The sequence below is a fragment of the Hyperoodon ampullatus genome (genome assembly GCF_949752795.1).
Source record: "Hyperoodon ampullatus genome assembly, chromosome: 4".
Lineage (NCBI taxonomy): Eukaryota > Metazoa > Chordata > Mammalia > Artiodactyla > Ziphiidae > Hyperoodon > Hyperoodon ampullatus.
The window spans coordinates 23,812,223-23,829,915 of NC_136917.1; the positions used below are offsets into that span (position 1 = coordinate 23,812,223).

General features: G+C 38.1%; 1 protein-coding gene across 1 annotated transcript in view; it reads left to right on the forward strand.

Annotated features, from left to right (window-relative positions):
- UIMC1 (ubiquitin interaction motif containing 1) overlaps positions 1–17,693 on the forward strand; it is a 122,235-nt gene that overhangs the window by 8,917 nt on the left and 95,625 nt on the right. The window contains exon 2 of the mRNA XM_079703903.1: positions 4,818–4,969. Coding sequence (XP_079560029.1) covers positions 4,826–4,969 — 144 coding nt within the window. The 5' untranslated portion in view covers positions 4,818–4,825. The remainder of the gene's footprint in view (positions 1–4,817; positions 4,970–17,693) is intronic.

A 17,693-nucleotide genomic window follows, 5' to 3' on the forward strand; every position in this document is an offset into this window, starting at 1 on the left:
CCTGACCAGGGATCAAACCTGGGCCCCCTGCATTGGGAGTGTGGAGTCATATCCACTGTGCCACCAGGGAAGTCCCTAAGGTGGTTCTTTTTTTTTTTTAAATGAATTTATTTATTGGCCGTGTTGGGTCTTTGTTGCTGTGCACGGGCTTTCTGTAGTTGTGGCGAGTGGGGGCTACTCTTCGTTGTGGTGCGTGGGCTTCTCATTGCGGTGGCTTCTCTTGTTGCGGAGCATGGGCTCTAGGCCCGCGGGCTTCAGTAGTTGTGGCACTCAGGCTCAGTAGTTGTGGCACACGGGCTTAGTTGCTTTGTGGCATGTGGGTTTTCCTGGACCAGGGCTCAAACCCGTGTCCCCTGCATTGGCAGGCGGATTCTTAACCACTGCGCCACCAGGAAAGTCCTAAGGTTGTTCTTTTTAAATCAGTGACTATTTAAGTCATTAAGTCTCTGCTTTGGTTATAATGTAAAATCATCTGGGGAGGTTTTTTTTTTAATTTAGGTAGAATTCATAGAACGTAAAATCCAACATTTTAGTCATTTTAAAGTGTATAATTAAATAGCTTTTCATACATTCAAAATGTTGTGCAGCTATCACCACTTTCTAATTTTAAACATTTTCATCACCCCAAAAAGAAACCCTATAGTCATTAAGTAGTCACTCTATATTTCTCTTTCCTCCAACTTCTAGCAGTCTTAATCTGCTTTCTGTCTCTGTAGATTTGTCTATTCAGGATGTTTCATATAGACAGAATCATACAATATGTGGCCTTTTGTGTTTGGCTGCTTTCATTTAACATAATGTTTTCAAGGTTTATCCATGTTGTAGCATGTATCAATACTTTATTCCTTTTGAAGGCTGACCAATATTCCATTTTATGGATGTCCCACATTTTATGTATCCATTCATCATTTGGATTATTTACATTTTTTGGCTATTATGATTAAGGCTGTTATGAACATTTAAGTACAAGGTTTTTTTTGAATACTTTTTAATTTTCTTGGGTGTTTACCTGGGAGTAGAATTGCTAAGTGTATTTTAACTTTTGCGGAATTGCCAAGCTATTTTCCACAGCAGCTGCAGAATTTTATATTTTCACTAGTAGTGGATGAAAGTTTTAATTTCTCTGCATCCTTGGGACTTCCTTGGTGGTACAGTGGTTAAGAATCTGCCTGCCAATGCAGGGGACGCAGGTTCGAGCCCTGGTCCGGGAAGATCCCACATGCCGTGAAGCAACTAAGCCCATGTGTCACAACTACTGAGCCTGTGCTCTAGAGCCTGTGAGCCACAGCTGCTGAGCCCATGTGCCACAACTACTGAAGCCCACATGCCTAGAGCTGGTGCTCCGCAACAAGAGAAGCCACCACAATGAAAAAGAAGCCCGTGCACCGCAATGAAGAGTAGCCCCTGCTTGCTGCAACCAGAGAAAGCCCTCACACAGCAACGAAGACCCAACGCAGCCAATGAATAAATAAATAAATAAATGTATAAAAAATTTCTCCACATCCTTGACAACATTTGCTGCTTTCTTAAAATAAAAAACCCCCCACAACTTTGAGATATGATTCACTTACCATATAATCCACCCACTTAAACTATACAATTGAAATTAAAAAACAGAACTGCCATATGATCCAGCAATTTCACTTCTGAGTATTTACCCGAAGAAAACAAAAACACTAATTTGAAAAGATATATGCACACCAGTGTTAATTGCAGCATTATTTACAGTAACCAAGATATGGAAGCAACCTACACGTCTATTGATAGGTTAGTGGATAAAAAAGAAGTCGTACACACACACACACACACACACACACACAGTGAAATATTACTGAGCCATAAAAAAATGAAATGTTGCCATTTGGAACAGCATAGATAGATTTAGAGGGTATTATGCTAAATGAAATAAGTCTGACAGAAAAAGGCAAGTACAGATGTGTGATCTCAATTATATGTGGAATCTAAAAAACAAAACAGACTCATAGATACAGAGAATAAACTGGTGGTTGCCAAAGGGGAGGGGGATTGGAGATGGGGCAAAATGGATGAAAGGGATTGAGGTATAAATCTCTAGTTATAAGATAAATAAGCCACGAGGATGTAATAGCATAAGGAATATGGTCAGTAATATTTTAATAGTTTTGCATGGGGGCAGATGAGTTACTAGACTTATTATGGTGATCATTTCGTAACGTATGCAAATGTCAAATCACTAATATACCTGAAAATAACATAATATTGTACATCAATTATATTTTCAATTAAAAAACATATAGTTGAAAAGTATAGAATTTTAAAACATTTTATTACCTCAAAAAAGAAATCTCTCTGCCCCTTAGTGGTTACTCTTCAACTCTTCCAATCCCTCTGTCCTTGACAACCACTAATCTACTTTCTGTGTTTATAGATTTGCTCTTCTGGCTGTTTCATATAAATGAAATCATATAATATGTGAGATTTTGTGACTGCCTTCTTTGACTAAACATGTTTTCAAGGTTTATTCATGTTGTAGCCTGTATCAATACTTAATTCCTTTTTTTTCCCCCACAGTGACTGCACCATTTTACATTCCCATCAGCAATATACTAGGATTCCAATTTCTCCATATCCTCGTCAGCACTTGTTATTTTCCGTTATTTTTTTAATAGCAATCATTAGTGGGCTTTGCATTTGCCTGATGACTAATTATGTTGAACACCTTTTCATGTGCTTACTGGTCGTTTATATATCTTCTTTGGAGAAATGTGTGTTCATATTCTTTGCCCATTTTATAGTTGGTTTATTTGCCCTTTTACTGTTGAGTTGCAAGAGTTCTTTATATATTCTGTATACAGTTCCTTTATTACATAGATGCTTTGCAAATATTTTTCTCATTCTTTATTATTTTTTTAAACTTTTCTTAATATTATGGTTTGGAGCACAAAGGTTTTTAATAAGATGAAGCCCAGTTTATCTGTTCTTTCTTTTGTTGCTTATGCTTTTTTTAAAAAATACATTTGTTTATTTTATTTATTTATTTTTGGCTGCATTGGGTTTTTGTTGCTGCACACAGGCTTTCTCCAGTTGCGGCAAGCGGGGGCTGCTCTTCATTGTGTTGTGTGTGCTTCACTGCGATGGCTTCTCTTTTGCAGAGCATGGGCTCTAGGCATGCAGGCTTCAGTAGTTGTTGCACGTGCACTCAGTAGTTGTGGATCACGGTCTCTAGAGTGCAGGCTCAGTAGTTGTGGCACATGGGCTTAGTTGCTGTGTGGCATGTGGGATCTTCCTGGACCAGGGCTTGAACCCATGTCCCATGCATTGGCAGGTGGATTCTTAACCACTGCGCCACCAGGGAAGTCCCATTGTTGCTTATGCTTTTGATGTCATATTTAACAAACTGTTGCCTGTCCAAGATGACAAAGCTTTATGCATATGTTTTGCTTAAGAATTTTATAGGTTTTGCTCTTCCTTTCAGGTCTTTGATCCATTTATTTTGTGCAGTTCTTTATTATGTGAGGTAGAGGTCCAGTTTCATTCTTTTGCATTTGGATATCTGGTTGTCCCAGTACCATTTGTTGAAGAGACTTATACTTTGCCCATTGAATTATCTTGGTACTTTTGTCAAAAGCAATTGATAGCAAACGTGTGGGTGTTTTCTTGACTCTGACATAATGAATAGTTCTTCTATTCCGTTTATCTTTATTTCTATTCTGTGCCAGTGCCACATGGTCTTGATGATGTAGCTTTGTAGTAAGGTTTGAAATTGAGATGTGTGAGTCCTTCAGCTTTGTTCCTTTTTTTTCAAGATTATTTTGGCTATTCTGGGACCTCTGTTTTTCCATGTGAATTTTAGGATCAACTTGTCTGTGTCTACAAAAAAGCCAGTAGGAATTGTATTAGGGATTATGTTGTATCTGTAGAGCAATTTGGGGAATATTGTTTTCTTAACAAGGTCAGGTCTTCCAATTCATGAACATGGGATGTCTTTGCATTTACTTAGATCTTTTATATCTTTCAACAATATTTTAAAGTTTTCAGTTGCAGGTCTTGCACTTTTGTTAAATTTTGTTAAGAATTTTATTATTTTTTTTTAAGAATTTTATTATTTTTGATGCTATTAAGAATGGAATTTAAAATTTTCATTTTTGGATTATTTATTGCTAGTAGATAGCAGTATAATTGATTTTTGTATATTTACCTTGTATCCAGCAATCTTGCTGAACTTGTTCATTAGTTATAACAGTTTTTTAGTGGATTTCTTAGTTCTTTTTTTTAAAATACAAGATCATGCCATCTACAAAAGGCAGTAGTTTTACTTCTTCCTTTGCTATTTGGGTGTCTTTTATTTCTTCTTCTTGCTTAATTGACCTGTCTAGAGCCTCCAGTATAATGTTCAATAGAAATGATGAAAGCAGACATTCTTGTCTTGTTCCTGTCCTAAGCGAAAAGCATTTAGTCTTTCACCTTTAAGTATGATATTAGCAGTGGGTATTTTGAAGATGTCCTTTATTGGGTTGAAGCATTGGTATTAAAAAAAAACTTTTAAATAAATAATAATATAGTCAAGAGGACCAATTATTTAAGTTAATGTTTAAGGAACTAGGATAAATTATTGTATTTTTCCTATTGAAATATCGCTGAAGAGATGAGGTTTACATATTTATATATGTATTTTTTCTTTATAGAAAAAATACAAATCTTAATGAGTAGTAGAAGAGTTCAGAAATCCAGTTTTACTTCTGTTAGATGTATATCTTTTTTTTTTTTTACATGACCAAATTACAAATAGCATCTAAAAAACTTATACTTTAAGTAAATTATTTTTCCTTGTATTTCAGACAAAAGGATGCCACGGAGAAAGAAAAAAGTTAAAGAAGTCTCTGAAGCTCAGAACCTGGAGAAGAAAGATATAGAAACTACCAGTTCTGTCAATGTGAAGAAGCGTAGACTTGAGGATGCATTCATTGTGATATCTGATAGTGATGGAGAGGTCAGTATTATGAAGAGTAGAGCTCTAGGTCTCAAACTAGGCCTCCTTATCTGTGACTGGTTTGTTTTGTGAGACTATACCTTAATGACACCATGCAGTTTTTTGATTTTTTTTTTATTTTTTAAAAAAATTTTAAATTTTTTTAAAGTTTTTTTTTTTTTTTTGATGTGGACCATTTTAAAGTCTTTATTGAACTTGTTACAATATTGCTTCTGTTTTATGTTTTGGCTTCTTGGCCGGGAGGCATGTGGGATCTTAGCTCCCTGACCAGGGATCAAACCCGCACCCCCTGCATTGGAAGGCGAAGTTTTAACCACTGGACCGTCAGGGAAGTCCTGACCATGCAGTTTTTACTTAGCTTCATTTTGATTTGTAAATGGAATTAAGAATTACTTAATAGAAAGAAATCATACTGTTTGGCTGAGGATGGATCATAGTTCCTCAGTTTTATATTAACTGAAGGTGATACTTTAAAACTATTTGAATAAGTTAGATGTGAATCTTAATTTTCATATGTCTGGAAAGTGAGAGAAAGACAATGGACATGCCTTTTAAGTCTCTAGATATACTCTGTCCAATGTGGTAGCAACTAGCCACCTGTAGCTATTTAAATTTAAATTAATTAAAATTAAATACAAGGAAAAATCAGTTCCTCTCTTGCACTAGTCACCTCTAGTACCTGCTGTGTTAGCGCAGGTATAGAACATTTCCTTCATTGTAGAAAGCTTTGTTGGACAGTGCTGTAATAGATCTTAACATCTTTCCTTTGTTCCCTATTTCCATTTGTTAATTGGAGATTTGTACCTGTCTATAGGTCACATCCAGTAAGGCAGTGAAATAAGTCATAGTTTTTTCCTCTAAGTTTACCTCTCGCTCTTCTTTATCTTCTATCTCATTTGATGGTAGAACCACTCATTTACCTCAAGTTATAAAGCTCAGAATTATCCCTAACTCTTTCCTCTATCTCATGTTTTATACCTAATCATTCAGCACATCCTTTAGCTTTTTTAATATGATTTTTCTTTTTTTAAAAAATTTAATTTATTTTTATTTTTGGCTGCGTTGGGTCTTTGTTGTGGCATGTGGGATCTTCGTTGTGGCACTCAGGCTTCTCTCTAGTTGTGGCGTGAGGGTTTTCTCTCTCTGATTATGGCGCATGGGCTCCAGAGTGTTGGTCTTTGTAGTTGTGGCTCTCGGGCTCCAGAGCACGTGGACTTTGTAGTTTGAGGCACACGGTTCTCTAGTTGAGGTGTGCGGGCTCAGTAGTTGCCCCGTGGCATGTGGGATCTTAGTTCCCCGACCAGGGATCGAACCTGCATCCCCTGCATTGGGAGGCGGATTCTTTACCACTGGACCACCAGGGGAGTCCCACATCCTTTAGCGTTTAACCTCTTAAATGACACTCACATCTGTCCTTCCTGTTCCATTTTTCATTTCTTTTCTTGATCACTTGTTATTTGAGTTCTTATAGCAGACACTTAACTTGCTTCTCTGCCTTCAGTTTTTTCTCTGTAAATTTCACTTAGCTTACTCCACCTTTCTTCTAAGAATTTAAATTTTAGATCTTTGTACTTGCTTGCTTAGAAATCCTTGACTCCATAATCCCTACAAAATCAGTTTAGAATTTTAATGTGGTATTCTATCAGAACCTTTACAGTCTGAATAGTCTCATTTATATTCTTATCAGTAGTGTGTTAATTTCCTTGTTCCCTGCAAAGATTATTATGACATTTTTTATTTTTCCCAACTTGATAATCAGAAGTATGTTTTTAATAATAAGCAAGATGGAACATTTTTTCATATTTCTGTTGGATATTTTTTTTTGGGGGGGGAACTTTCTTGTAGTCTGATTTTTAATTAGGATTTTGTCTAAATAGTTCTTTTTTAAAGTATAAAAGTATAAAGAAGAGAACAATCCATTGATGCTACTATTTGGATAACTAAACTTAATATTGACAAGAGTAAAATAGTTATACACATACAGATATATTAAAAAGTTATATACATACCTGTTAAAAAATCAAAACAGAATAAAAACAGTTCAAAAGTGTTTGAAAATAAAACAGTATAGAAAGGTGTAAAATGAGGATGTACATCTGAGTCAGTGTACCTTTAATGAAAAGTAACAGTTTCTTCTGTATTCTTCCAGAAAAAAAAAACTTTATACATAATACCATCAATAAAAACTTTTACAGGAAAGGAATCATGTGACATAATGTTTTGCTTTTTCACTTAATATTACTTGTAGATCTTTCTATAACAGCACATACAGATTTATCTCATTAAATTTTTAAAAATTGTCAAATATATTGTATGTACAGGAGAGTGCATAATATGTAAAGGTATAGTTTAAAAAAAAGAATTTGAACACATATATTCACCATATTTGAAGCCCTCTTGAGTTAGTGTGGACCCTCCCCAAATGCGTCTCTTTCCACACATCCAGAGGTAACTACTATATTTATCTTTCCATTCTTTTCTTTACATTGCTACCACATTTACATGTGTCTCTAAACAGTGTACATTTATATTGAAAAACTGAGTCTCAGTGGTTAGGCACTTCTACCAATGTTTTTCAGCAATCTATCCTTTCTGCAAAGATTTGAAATTTCACCTTTATTGTAAATTAAAATCTTGTCTGTAAATAGGTTAGTTTTTGGATTTTCTATTTTGTTCCATTGATCTATAACATATTTTTGAAATAAATATTCAGTTGATTATCTTATGTTTTTTAGGTAGGCACTTATATCTGCTAATAATGATAATTTTTCTCTTTTCCTTTCTAGTGTTTACAATTAACTTTTTTGCTTGTTTTATTGCATTGACTATAGACTCCACAATAATGTTGATTGATATCAGTGATAGAGTACATCTTTATCTTGATCTTGAATTTAATTGTGGAAGTATTCTGATGTTTTGCTATTTGTTTCATATTTCTGTTCTTTATTATGTTTCAGAAATATTCTTTAACTGCTTATTTACTATTAGTATTTTTAGAAATGTATGTTTAATCAAATTTCATTATTTAGCAAGATGATGATACAGTTTTTCTCCTGTTATCAGTTAATATTATATATTAATACATTTTTAAATTTTGGAACATCTTCGCATTTCTGGAGTAAATCTTACTTGGTCATGATGTATTACATTAACATAATATTGAGTTTTCTTTCTCAGTATATCATTTATGAGTTTGCATCTGTATTCCTAGTGGCGTTTGTTTTATGTAATTGTCTTTTTTTGGTATTGTTTTCATCAGATTTTAGGATTAGGTTTATGATTTTGTTTCTGTTTCATAGATAGGTTCGTGTTGTATTTTAGGTTCCACATGTAAGTGATATCATATGGTATTTGTCTTTCTCTTTCTGACTTAATTCACTCAGTATGATAATCTTTAGTTGCATCCATGTTGCTGCAAATGGCATTATTTCGTTCTTTTTTATGGCTGAGTAGCATTCCATTGTATATATGTATCACATCTCCTTTCTCCACTCATCTGTTGATGGACATTTAGGTTGTTTCCATGTCTTGGCTATTGTGAACAGTGCTGCTATGAACATAGGGGTTCATGTATCTTTTTTTTTTTTAATAAATTTATTTTATTTTTGGCTGCGTTGGGTCTTCGTTGCTTCACGTGGGCTTTCTCTAGTTGTGGCAAGCGGGGGCTACTCTTCGTTGCGGTGTGCAGGCCTCTCATTGCGGTGGCTTCTCTTGTTGTGGAGCACGGGCTCTAGGTGCGTGGGCTTTAGTAGTTGTGGCACGTGGGCTCAGTAGTTGTGGCTTGTGGGCTCTAGAGCACAGGCTCAGTAGTTGTGGTGTATGGGCTTAGTTGCTCCATGGCATGTGGGATCTTCCGGCCCAGGGATTGAACCCATGTCCCCTGCATTGGCAGGCGGATTCTTAACCACTGTGCCACCAGGGAAGTCCTCACAGGAATTTTGAGAGGAATTAAATGAGGTGATGTATTTAAAGTACCTGACACATAATAAGTGTGCAGTACATAGTAACTGTTTATTAAAAGCTTCTATTGTATGATATAAGCTGGTAGACGTATTGTAAGAAACACATTTATATAAGAGAGTACAAAAAGTGTGCTGTATCATGAAATCACTTCTTTGATGCCAGTTGGATCATCTGCCTCACTGCCTGAAGAAAGATGCACATAAGGGTCAGTAACCAGTTGGATTCTGTTGGTCCCAAAACAGTCCATGGGGCCAGTTAATGAACTGGTTCTACAGTTGATCCTTGAACAACACAGGTTTGAACTGCATGAGTCCACTTATACATGGATGTTTTTCAGTAGTAAATATTACTGTATTACATGATTTGTGGTTGGTTGAACCTGCAGATGCAGAACCGCAGTTAGGGAGGATTTGCAGATATGGAGGAACCGTGTATATATAGGGTGCCGCCTGTAAGTTATACACAGATTTTTGACTCTGCAGAGGGTCGGTACCCATAACCCTCTCGTTGTTCAGGGTCTAACTGTATTTATTCTTATCTTCTTCAATCTTCAATTCCCCATTTTCAGGATTCTCTGTTGTAAATTTGAAGTATTTCAGTTGGGTAAGTTTTAGCTTTCCTGGAAATGGAAAGATAAATTCCTGTCTGCCATTTTTTTCTCCATCTTTTAGAGAATAGTTTTTTGAATCTCATAGCATTTGTTTTGTTGTTAGTATCTGTTCAACCCATTATGAAAGAGAGCTTAGGCATCACTATGTGCTCTAAAAGTAAAACCATCTGAGAGTTTTGATCAGGAATAGGTATTGGATTTTGTCAGATGTTTTTTCTTTTTTTTTTTTAACATCTTTATTGGAGTATAATTGCTTTACAATGGTGTGTTAGTTTCTGCTTTATAACAGAGTGAATCAGCTATACATATACATATATTCCCATATCCCCTCCCTCTTGCGTCTCCCTCCCACCCTCCTTATCCCACCCCTCTAGGTGGTCACAAAGCACCAAGCTGATCTCCCTGTGCTATGCGGCTGCTTCCCACTAGTTATTTTACATTTGGTACTGTATATATGTCCATAGCACTCTCTCACTTCGTCCAAGCTTACCCTTCCCCCTCTCTGTGTCCTCAAGTCCATTCTCTACGTCTGCGTCTTTATTCCTGTCCTACCCCTAGGTTCTTCAGAACCATTTTTTTTTTTTTTTTTTTGCGGTACGCGGGCTTCTCACTGCTGTGGCCTCTCCCGTTGCGGAGCACAGGCTCCGGACGCGCAGGCTCAGCGGCCATGGCTCACGGGCCCAGCCGCTCTGCGGCATGTGGGATCTTCCCAGACCGGGGCACGAACCCGCGTCCCCTGCATCGGCAGGCGGACTCGCAACCACTGCGCCACCAGGGAAGCCCAGAACCATTTTTTTATATTCCATATATATGTGTTAGCATACAGTATTTGTTTTTCAAATGTTTTTTCTTAGCGTATGACATGAAGTTATAATGTTTCAGTCTGGCAGAGTGGTGAATTACATTGATCTTTGAATATTAAATCAATCCAGCATTCTTGGGATAAACTTCCCTTGCTCCTGATGTTGGATTTGATTTGCTAAAATTTCATTTAGGATTTTTGCACGTATCTTTATGAGGGTTATTGGTTTGTAGTTTTCTTATAATGTCTTTATCTGGTTTTGATGTCAGGGTAACTTTGGCTTTATAGAATGAGTTAGGAAATGTATCCTCTTCAGTTTTTTAGAAGAGTTTATATTATTTCTAACTTAAATGTTTGATAGAATTTGCCAGTAAAATCATCTGGGCTTGAAGTTTTGTTTGTGGAAAGGATTTTAACTACAATTTCAACTTCATTAATACATATAATGGTAATAAAGTTATCTCTTTTCTTGAGTAAGCTTTGATTGTATATTTCAAGGAATTTGTCCATTTCAACTACATTGTTGAATTTCTTGTTAAAAATAGTTGTTTATAATATTTCGTTGTTATACCTTTTGAAATCTGTAGAATGTATGGTGATAACACCTCTCTTATTCCTGATACAGCTCTTTCTTCTTCATCTTGATCGGCCTGGTTTATCACTTTTGCCTTCACTGATTTTCTGTTTAATTTTTCTGTTTTCAGTTTAATTGATTTCTACTTTGATCTTTATTTCCTTTCTTCTGCTTATTTTATTTTTATTATTTATTTATAAAAATATTTGTTTATTTTGGCTGCACCGGGTCTTAGTTGCAGCATGTGGGATCTTTAGTTGCAGTATGCATGCGGGATCTAGTTCCCTGACCAGGGATCAAACCCGGGCCCCCTGCATTGGGAGCGCAGAGTCTTACCCACTGGACCACCAGGGAAGTCCCTCTTCTGCTTAGTTTAGTTTTCTCTTTTGATTTTACTTTCTTAAATGGAAGCTAAGGTCAAGCTAAGCAAGAGACCTTCTTTTCTATTATACGTGTTTAATGGTGTAATTTTCGCTTAAGAACTACTAAAGCATCCCACAAATTCTTTACATGTTGTGTTTTCATTTTCATTTAATTCAAAATACTTTCTAATTTCCCTTTGATTTCTTCTTTGATCCATAGGTTATTTAGAGGTGCAACATTCCAAGTTTTTAAATACTTGGAAATTTTTTTAGGTTTTTCTGTTAGTTATTTCTGATTTAATTACATTGGTCATATATACTTTGTACATTTGAATCCTTTTTAAATTGATTGAAACTTGTTTTATGACCTAGAATATCATTTATCTTGGTAAATATTCTGTGTGTACTTGAGAAGAATGTGTATTTTGGGTGATGTTTTCTATAAATGTCAATCTGGTCAAGTTGGTTGATAATGTTGTCAGATTTACTATATCCTTATTGTTTTTCTGCAAATATTCTACAAATATTTTGAGGGAAGTATTATAGCCTTAGACTATAATTGTGGATTTGCCTATTTCTCTTTTCAGTTCTGTCAATTTTTGTTTCATGTATTTTGAAGTTTTGTTATTAGGTGTGTGAACATTTAGGATTTTTCTCTCTTCTTGATTGAGCCCGTTATTGTTATGAAATAACCTTTTTTTAATCACTGGTGATAATCTTTGCTCTGATATTTACTTCTTATGACAGTAATATAGCTACTCCAGTTTTCTTTTCTTTTCTTTCTTTCTTTCTTTTTTTTTTAGCTGCGCTATGCGACTTGCGAGATTTTGCTTCCCCGATCAGGGATTGAATCTGTGTCCTCAGCAGTGGAAGCATGGAGTCCTAACCACTGGACTGCTGGGGAGTTCCCTTCTTTTTTTTTTTTTTTTTTGAGGTACGCGGGCCTCTCACTGTTGTGGCCTCTCCCGTTGCGGAGCACAGGCTCCGGACGCGCAGTCTCAGCGGCCATGGCTCACGGGCCCAGCTGCTCCGCGGCATGTGGGATCTTCCCGGACCGGGGCACGAACCCGTGTCCCCTGCATCGGCAGGCGGACTCTCAACCACTGCGCCACCAGGGAAGCCGTGGAGGGCAGATTCTTAACCACTGGATCACCAGGGGAGTCGCACTATGCTCTTTTAAAACGGTGCTTCTTGTACCTGTGGGTTTTAGAACTTATTGGATCTGTGGATTTATAGTTTTCATCCAGTTTGGAATATTCTCAGTCATTATTTCTTCAAATGTGTTTTTGTTCCTTGCCCTGTACAAGGACTGTAGTTACCTGTGTATTAGGTCACTTGAAATAGTCCCACAGTTCACTGATATTCTTGTCATTTTTGTGAATGTCATATGAGTCACATTTCAAGTGCTCAGTAGGCACTAGTGGCTACCATGTTTGATCCTGCTGATATAGAACACTTCTGTCATGGCATTGGCCAGTACTGCTCCTTTAAGAGATAACCAGGACTGGGGACTTCCCTGGTGGCACAGTGGTTAAGAATCCACCTGCCAGTGTACGGGACACGGGTTCGAGCCCTGATCTGGGAAGATCCCACATGCCGTGGAGCAACTAAGCCCGTGTGCCACAACTACTGCACCCCCGCGCCACAACTACTAAAGCCCACACACCTAGAGCCCGTGTTCCACAACAAGAGAAGCCACTGCAGTGAGAAGCCCGCGCACCGCAGCAAAGAGTAGCCCCACTCGCCACAACTAGAGAAAGCCTGCGCACAGCAACGAAGACCCAACGCAGCCAAAAATAAATAAATAAATAAATAAAATAAAATTACTTCAGTCAATCACTCATTAAAAAAAAAATGTACAAAAAGAAAAAAGAGGGCTTTCCTGGTGGCGCAGTGGTTGAGAGTGCGCCTGCCAGTGGAGGGGACACGGGTTCGTGCCCTGGTCCGGGAGGATCCCACATGCTGCGGAGCGGCTGGGCCTGTGAGCTATGGCCACGGGGCCTGTGCGTCCGGAGCCTGTGCTCTGCAACGGGGAGAGGCCACAAAAGTGAGAGGCCCGCGTACCGCCAAAAAAAAAGAAAAGAAAAAAAAAGATAACCTGGACTAATCCTATCTTGCCTTAAATCTGCTTACCTTGGACACCCCCAAGAAATTCAAGCTTCCCATAGCTTCTCTTATCACCTAGATTCTCATCCCACGACTCTAATCCGTCATCTGGGGGCACTTTTCTAATATGACTCAGTCTACCACTCCTGCTCTCAAAATGGCTCTGCCCTCTGGAATTAGGGTCAGTGATCAAAAAAGTCCTCGATATTCTTTTTTTTTTTTTTTTTTTTGCTATACGCGGGCCTCTCACTGTTGTGGCCTCTCCCGTTGCGGAGCACAGGCTCCGGAGGCACAGGCTCAGTGGCCATGGCTCACGGGCCTAGCCGCTCCAGGGCATGTGGGATCTTCCTGGACCGGGGCACGAACCCGTGTCCCCTGCATCGGCAGGCGGACTCTCAACCACTGCGCCACCAGGGAAGCCCGTCCTCGATATTCTTAACCCTCTCTGTGGAAGTTCTCTTCATCTTCTTGCTCGAACTGAAAGATGGCTGTCCTCTGAGCGTACTGCTTCTCCTTGTACCTTCTCAGGTACTGGCTATTTCTTCTTCCTTACAACACAATACCACTGACCTGGAGGTGGGGTAAATATCCTCTTACTCCTCGTTGTTGCTTCCAGACTACTGGAAAACCTGGTTTGAAGCACAAACCATTCTGCTACGCCTGCTACTCACCTTGAAGAAGTCATCTACTATCCTCCTGGTCACCCACCCCACCCCCCTTTCCTGGCCATTCGTTGAAAATTTTAACATATCGCTTGCTGTCTTTCTTTTTGCCAGTCTTGCCATCATTCTTGGTGATTTCAATATGTACATATTAGACTGAAGAACATGAAAGTTGCAGTTTCTGTAGTTCAACCTAAGCTGTGATACATTCAATATCTGTCCTCTCACTTCCTTTACCTTTTTGCTATCAGCTCCCATGGATCATACCATCTCAGCCTTTCTCAAGTGGGATTTCTGAGAGAGAAGTAAGCCTAATGTCCTCAGGCATCCATTGTATGTAATACATTAACCTCTGTCCTCCGCATCTAGAATAGTACCAACCAGTTACGTACCATCCTTGGGAGAAGTAAGGAAAACATTCGGTTCATTTTCTGTGTTCTGTGGTTCCAGTGAGGAACCCTGACTGAGCCTGTCAGTAATAATCATGCCACTTCCAAGATCACCACCACCTATCTTTTCCACCTCACTCCTTCTAATACCCTAACTCCAAGAATCCTTCAGTCCCACTAGGACGTCTAATTCCAGGCTATCACCTTCTCATTGTCCATCATCCTGTCATGTCCTCACTTTCCTTCTTACCTAACCTAGGTCTCATGGTTATACTAACTATTCACTTGAATATTCTTTCAACTTCTTTCTTTTTTAAAAAAATTTTTTTAACTGAAGTATAGTTGATTTACAGTATTGTGTAAGTTTCAGGTGTATAGCACAGCAATTCAGTTATAGGTTATTACAAAACATGGAGAATAGTCCCCTGTGCTATACAGTAGTAGGTCCTTGTTGGTTTTATATTTTATGCATAGTATTGTGTATATGTTAATCCCAGGCTCCTAATTTATCCCTCCTCCACCCCCCTTTCCCTTTTGGTAACCGTAAGTTTGTTTTCTGGGTTTGTGAGCCTCTTTCTGTTTTGGAAATAAGTTTACTTGTGTCTGTTTTGTTTTTTTGTTTTTTTAGATGGCACATATAAGCAATATCATATGGTATCATATGATGTCTTTGGCTTATTTCACTTAGTATGATAATCTCTAGGTCCATCTGTGTTGCTGAAAATGGCTTTATTTCATTCTTTTTTATGGCTGAGTAATATTCCAGTGTGTGTGTGTGTGTGTGTGTGTGTGTGTGTGTGTGTGTATACCACATCTCTTTATCCATTCATCTGTCGATGGACATTTAGTTTGCTTTCATGTCTTGGCTATTGTAAATAGTGCTGCAGTGAACATTTTGGTGCATGAATCTTTTAGAAATTATAGTTTTCTATGGATATATGTCTAGGAGTGGGATTGCAGGATCATATGGTAGCTCTATTTTTAGTTTCTTAAGGAAGCTCCAAACTGTTCTCCATAGTGGCTCTACCAATTTACATTCTCACCAGCAGTGTAGGAGGGTTCCTTTTTCTCTACACACTTTCTAGCATTTATTTGTAGACTTTTTGATGATGGCCATTTTGACTGGTGTGAGTTGATACCTCACTGTCCTTTTTTTTTTTTTTTTTTTTTTGATTTGGCTGCATTGGGCCTTATTGTGGCACGTGGGATCTTTGTTGTGGCATGAAAGATCTTTCTTTGCAGCACACAGGCTTCTGTCTAGTTGTGGTGCACAGGCTCCAGAGCACGCAGGCTCAGTAGTTGTGGCACAAGGGCTCTCTGGTTGTGACGTGGGCTGTAGAGCACTGGGCTCAGTAGTAGTTGCAGTGTGTGGGCTTAAGTTGCCCCGCGGCATGTGGGATCTTGTTTCCCTGACCAGAGATCGAACCTGGATCTCCTGCATTGCAAGGCAGATTCTTAACCACTGGACCACCAGGGAAGTCCACTCATTGTACTTTTTTTTTTTTTTTTTTTTTTTTTTTTTGCGGTACGCGGGCCTCTCACTGTTGTGGCCTCTCCCGTTGCGGAGCACAGGCTCTGGATGCGCAGGCTCAGCGGCCATGGCTCACGGGCCCAGCCGCTCCGCGGCATATGGGATCCTCCCAGACCGGGGCACGAACCCGTATCCCCTGCATCAGCAGGCGGACTCTCAACCACTGCGCCACCAGGGAGGCCCTCATTGTACTTTTGATTTACATTTCTCTAATAATTAGTGATGGTGACCATCTTTTCATCTGCCTTTTGGCCATCTGTATGTCTTCTTTGGAGAAATGCCTATTTAGGTCTTCTGCTCATTTTTTGATTGGGTTGTTTGTTTTTTTGATATTGAGCTATATGAGCTGTTTGTATATTTTGGAAATTAATCTCTTGTTGGTTGCATGGTTTGCAAATGTTTTCTCCCTTTCTGTAGGTTGTCTTTTCGTTTTGTTATAGTTTCCTTTGCTGTGCAAAAGCTTTTAAGTTTAATTAAGTCCCATTTGTTTATTTTTATTTTCATTACTCAAGGAGGTGGATCCAGAAAGATATTGCTGCAATTTATGTTAAAGAGCATCTTGCCTATGTTTTACTCTAGGAGTTTTATCGTATCTGGTCCTATGTTTAGGTTTTTATTCCATTTTGAGTTTATTTTTGTGTATGGTGTTAGAGAATGGTCTAATTTCATTCTTTTACATGTAGCTGTCCAGTTTTCCCAGCATCACTTATTGAAGAGACTGTCTTTTCTCTATTGTATATCCTTGCCTCCTTTGTCATAGATTAATTGACCATAGGTGAGTGGGTTTATTTCTGGGCTTTCTATCCTGTTCTATTGATCTATATTTCTGTTTCTGTGCTAGAACCATTCTGTTTTGATGACTGTAGCTTTGTAGTATAGTCTGAAGTCAGGGAGCCTGATTTCTCCAGCTTCGTTTTTCTTTCTCAACATTGCTTTGGGTCTTTTGTGTTTCCATACAAATTTAAAAGTTTTTTGTTCTAGTTCTGTGAAAAGTGCCATTGGTAGTTTGATAGGGATTGCATTGAACCTGTAGATTGACTTGGGTAGTATGGTCATTTTGACAATATTGATTCTTCCAATCCAACAACATGGTATGTCTTTCCATCTGTTTGTGTCTTACTTGATTTCTTTCATCAGTGTCTTACAGTTTTCAGAGTACAGGTCTTTTGCCTCCTTAGGTAGGTTTATTCCTAGGTATTTTATTCTTTTTGATGTGATGGTAAATGGGATTGTTTCCATAATTTCTCTTTCTGATCTTTTGTTGTTAGTGTATAGAAATGCAACAGATTTCTGTGTATTAATTTTGTATGTTGCAACTTTACCAAATTCGTTGATGAGCTCTAGTAGTTTTCTGGTAGTGTCTTTAGGATTTGCTATGTGTAGCATCATGTCACCTGCAAAGAGTGACAGTTTTACTTCCTCTTTTCCAAATTGGGTCCCTTTTATTTCTTGTTCTTCTCTGATTGCTGTGGCTAGGACTTCCAAAACTATGTTGAATAAAAACTAGTGAGAGTGGACATCCTTGTCTTTTTCCTGATCTTAGAGGAAATGCTTTCAGTTTTTCACCATTGAATATGATATTAGCATGGGTTTGTCATATGTGGCCTTTTTTATGTTGAGGTAGATTCCCCCTATGCCCACTTTCTGGAGAGTTTTTATCATAAATGGATGTTGTATTTTATCAGAAGCTTTTTCTGCATCTATTGAGATGATCATATGGTTTTT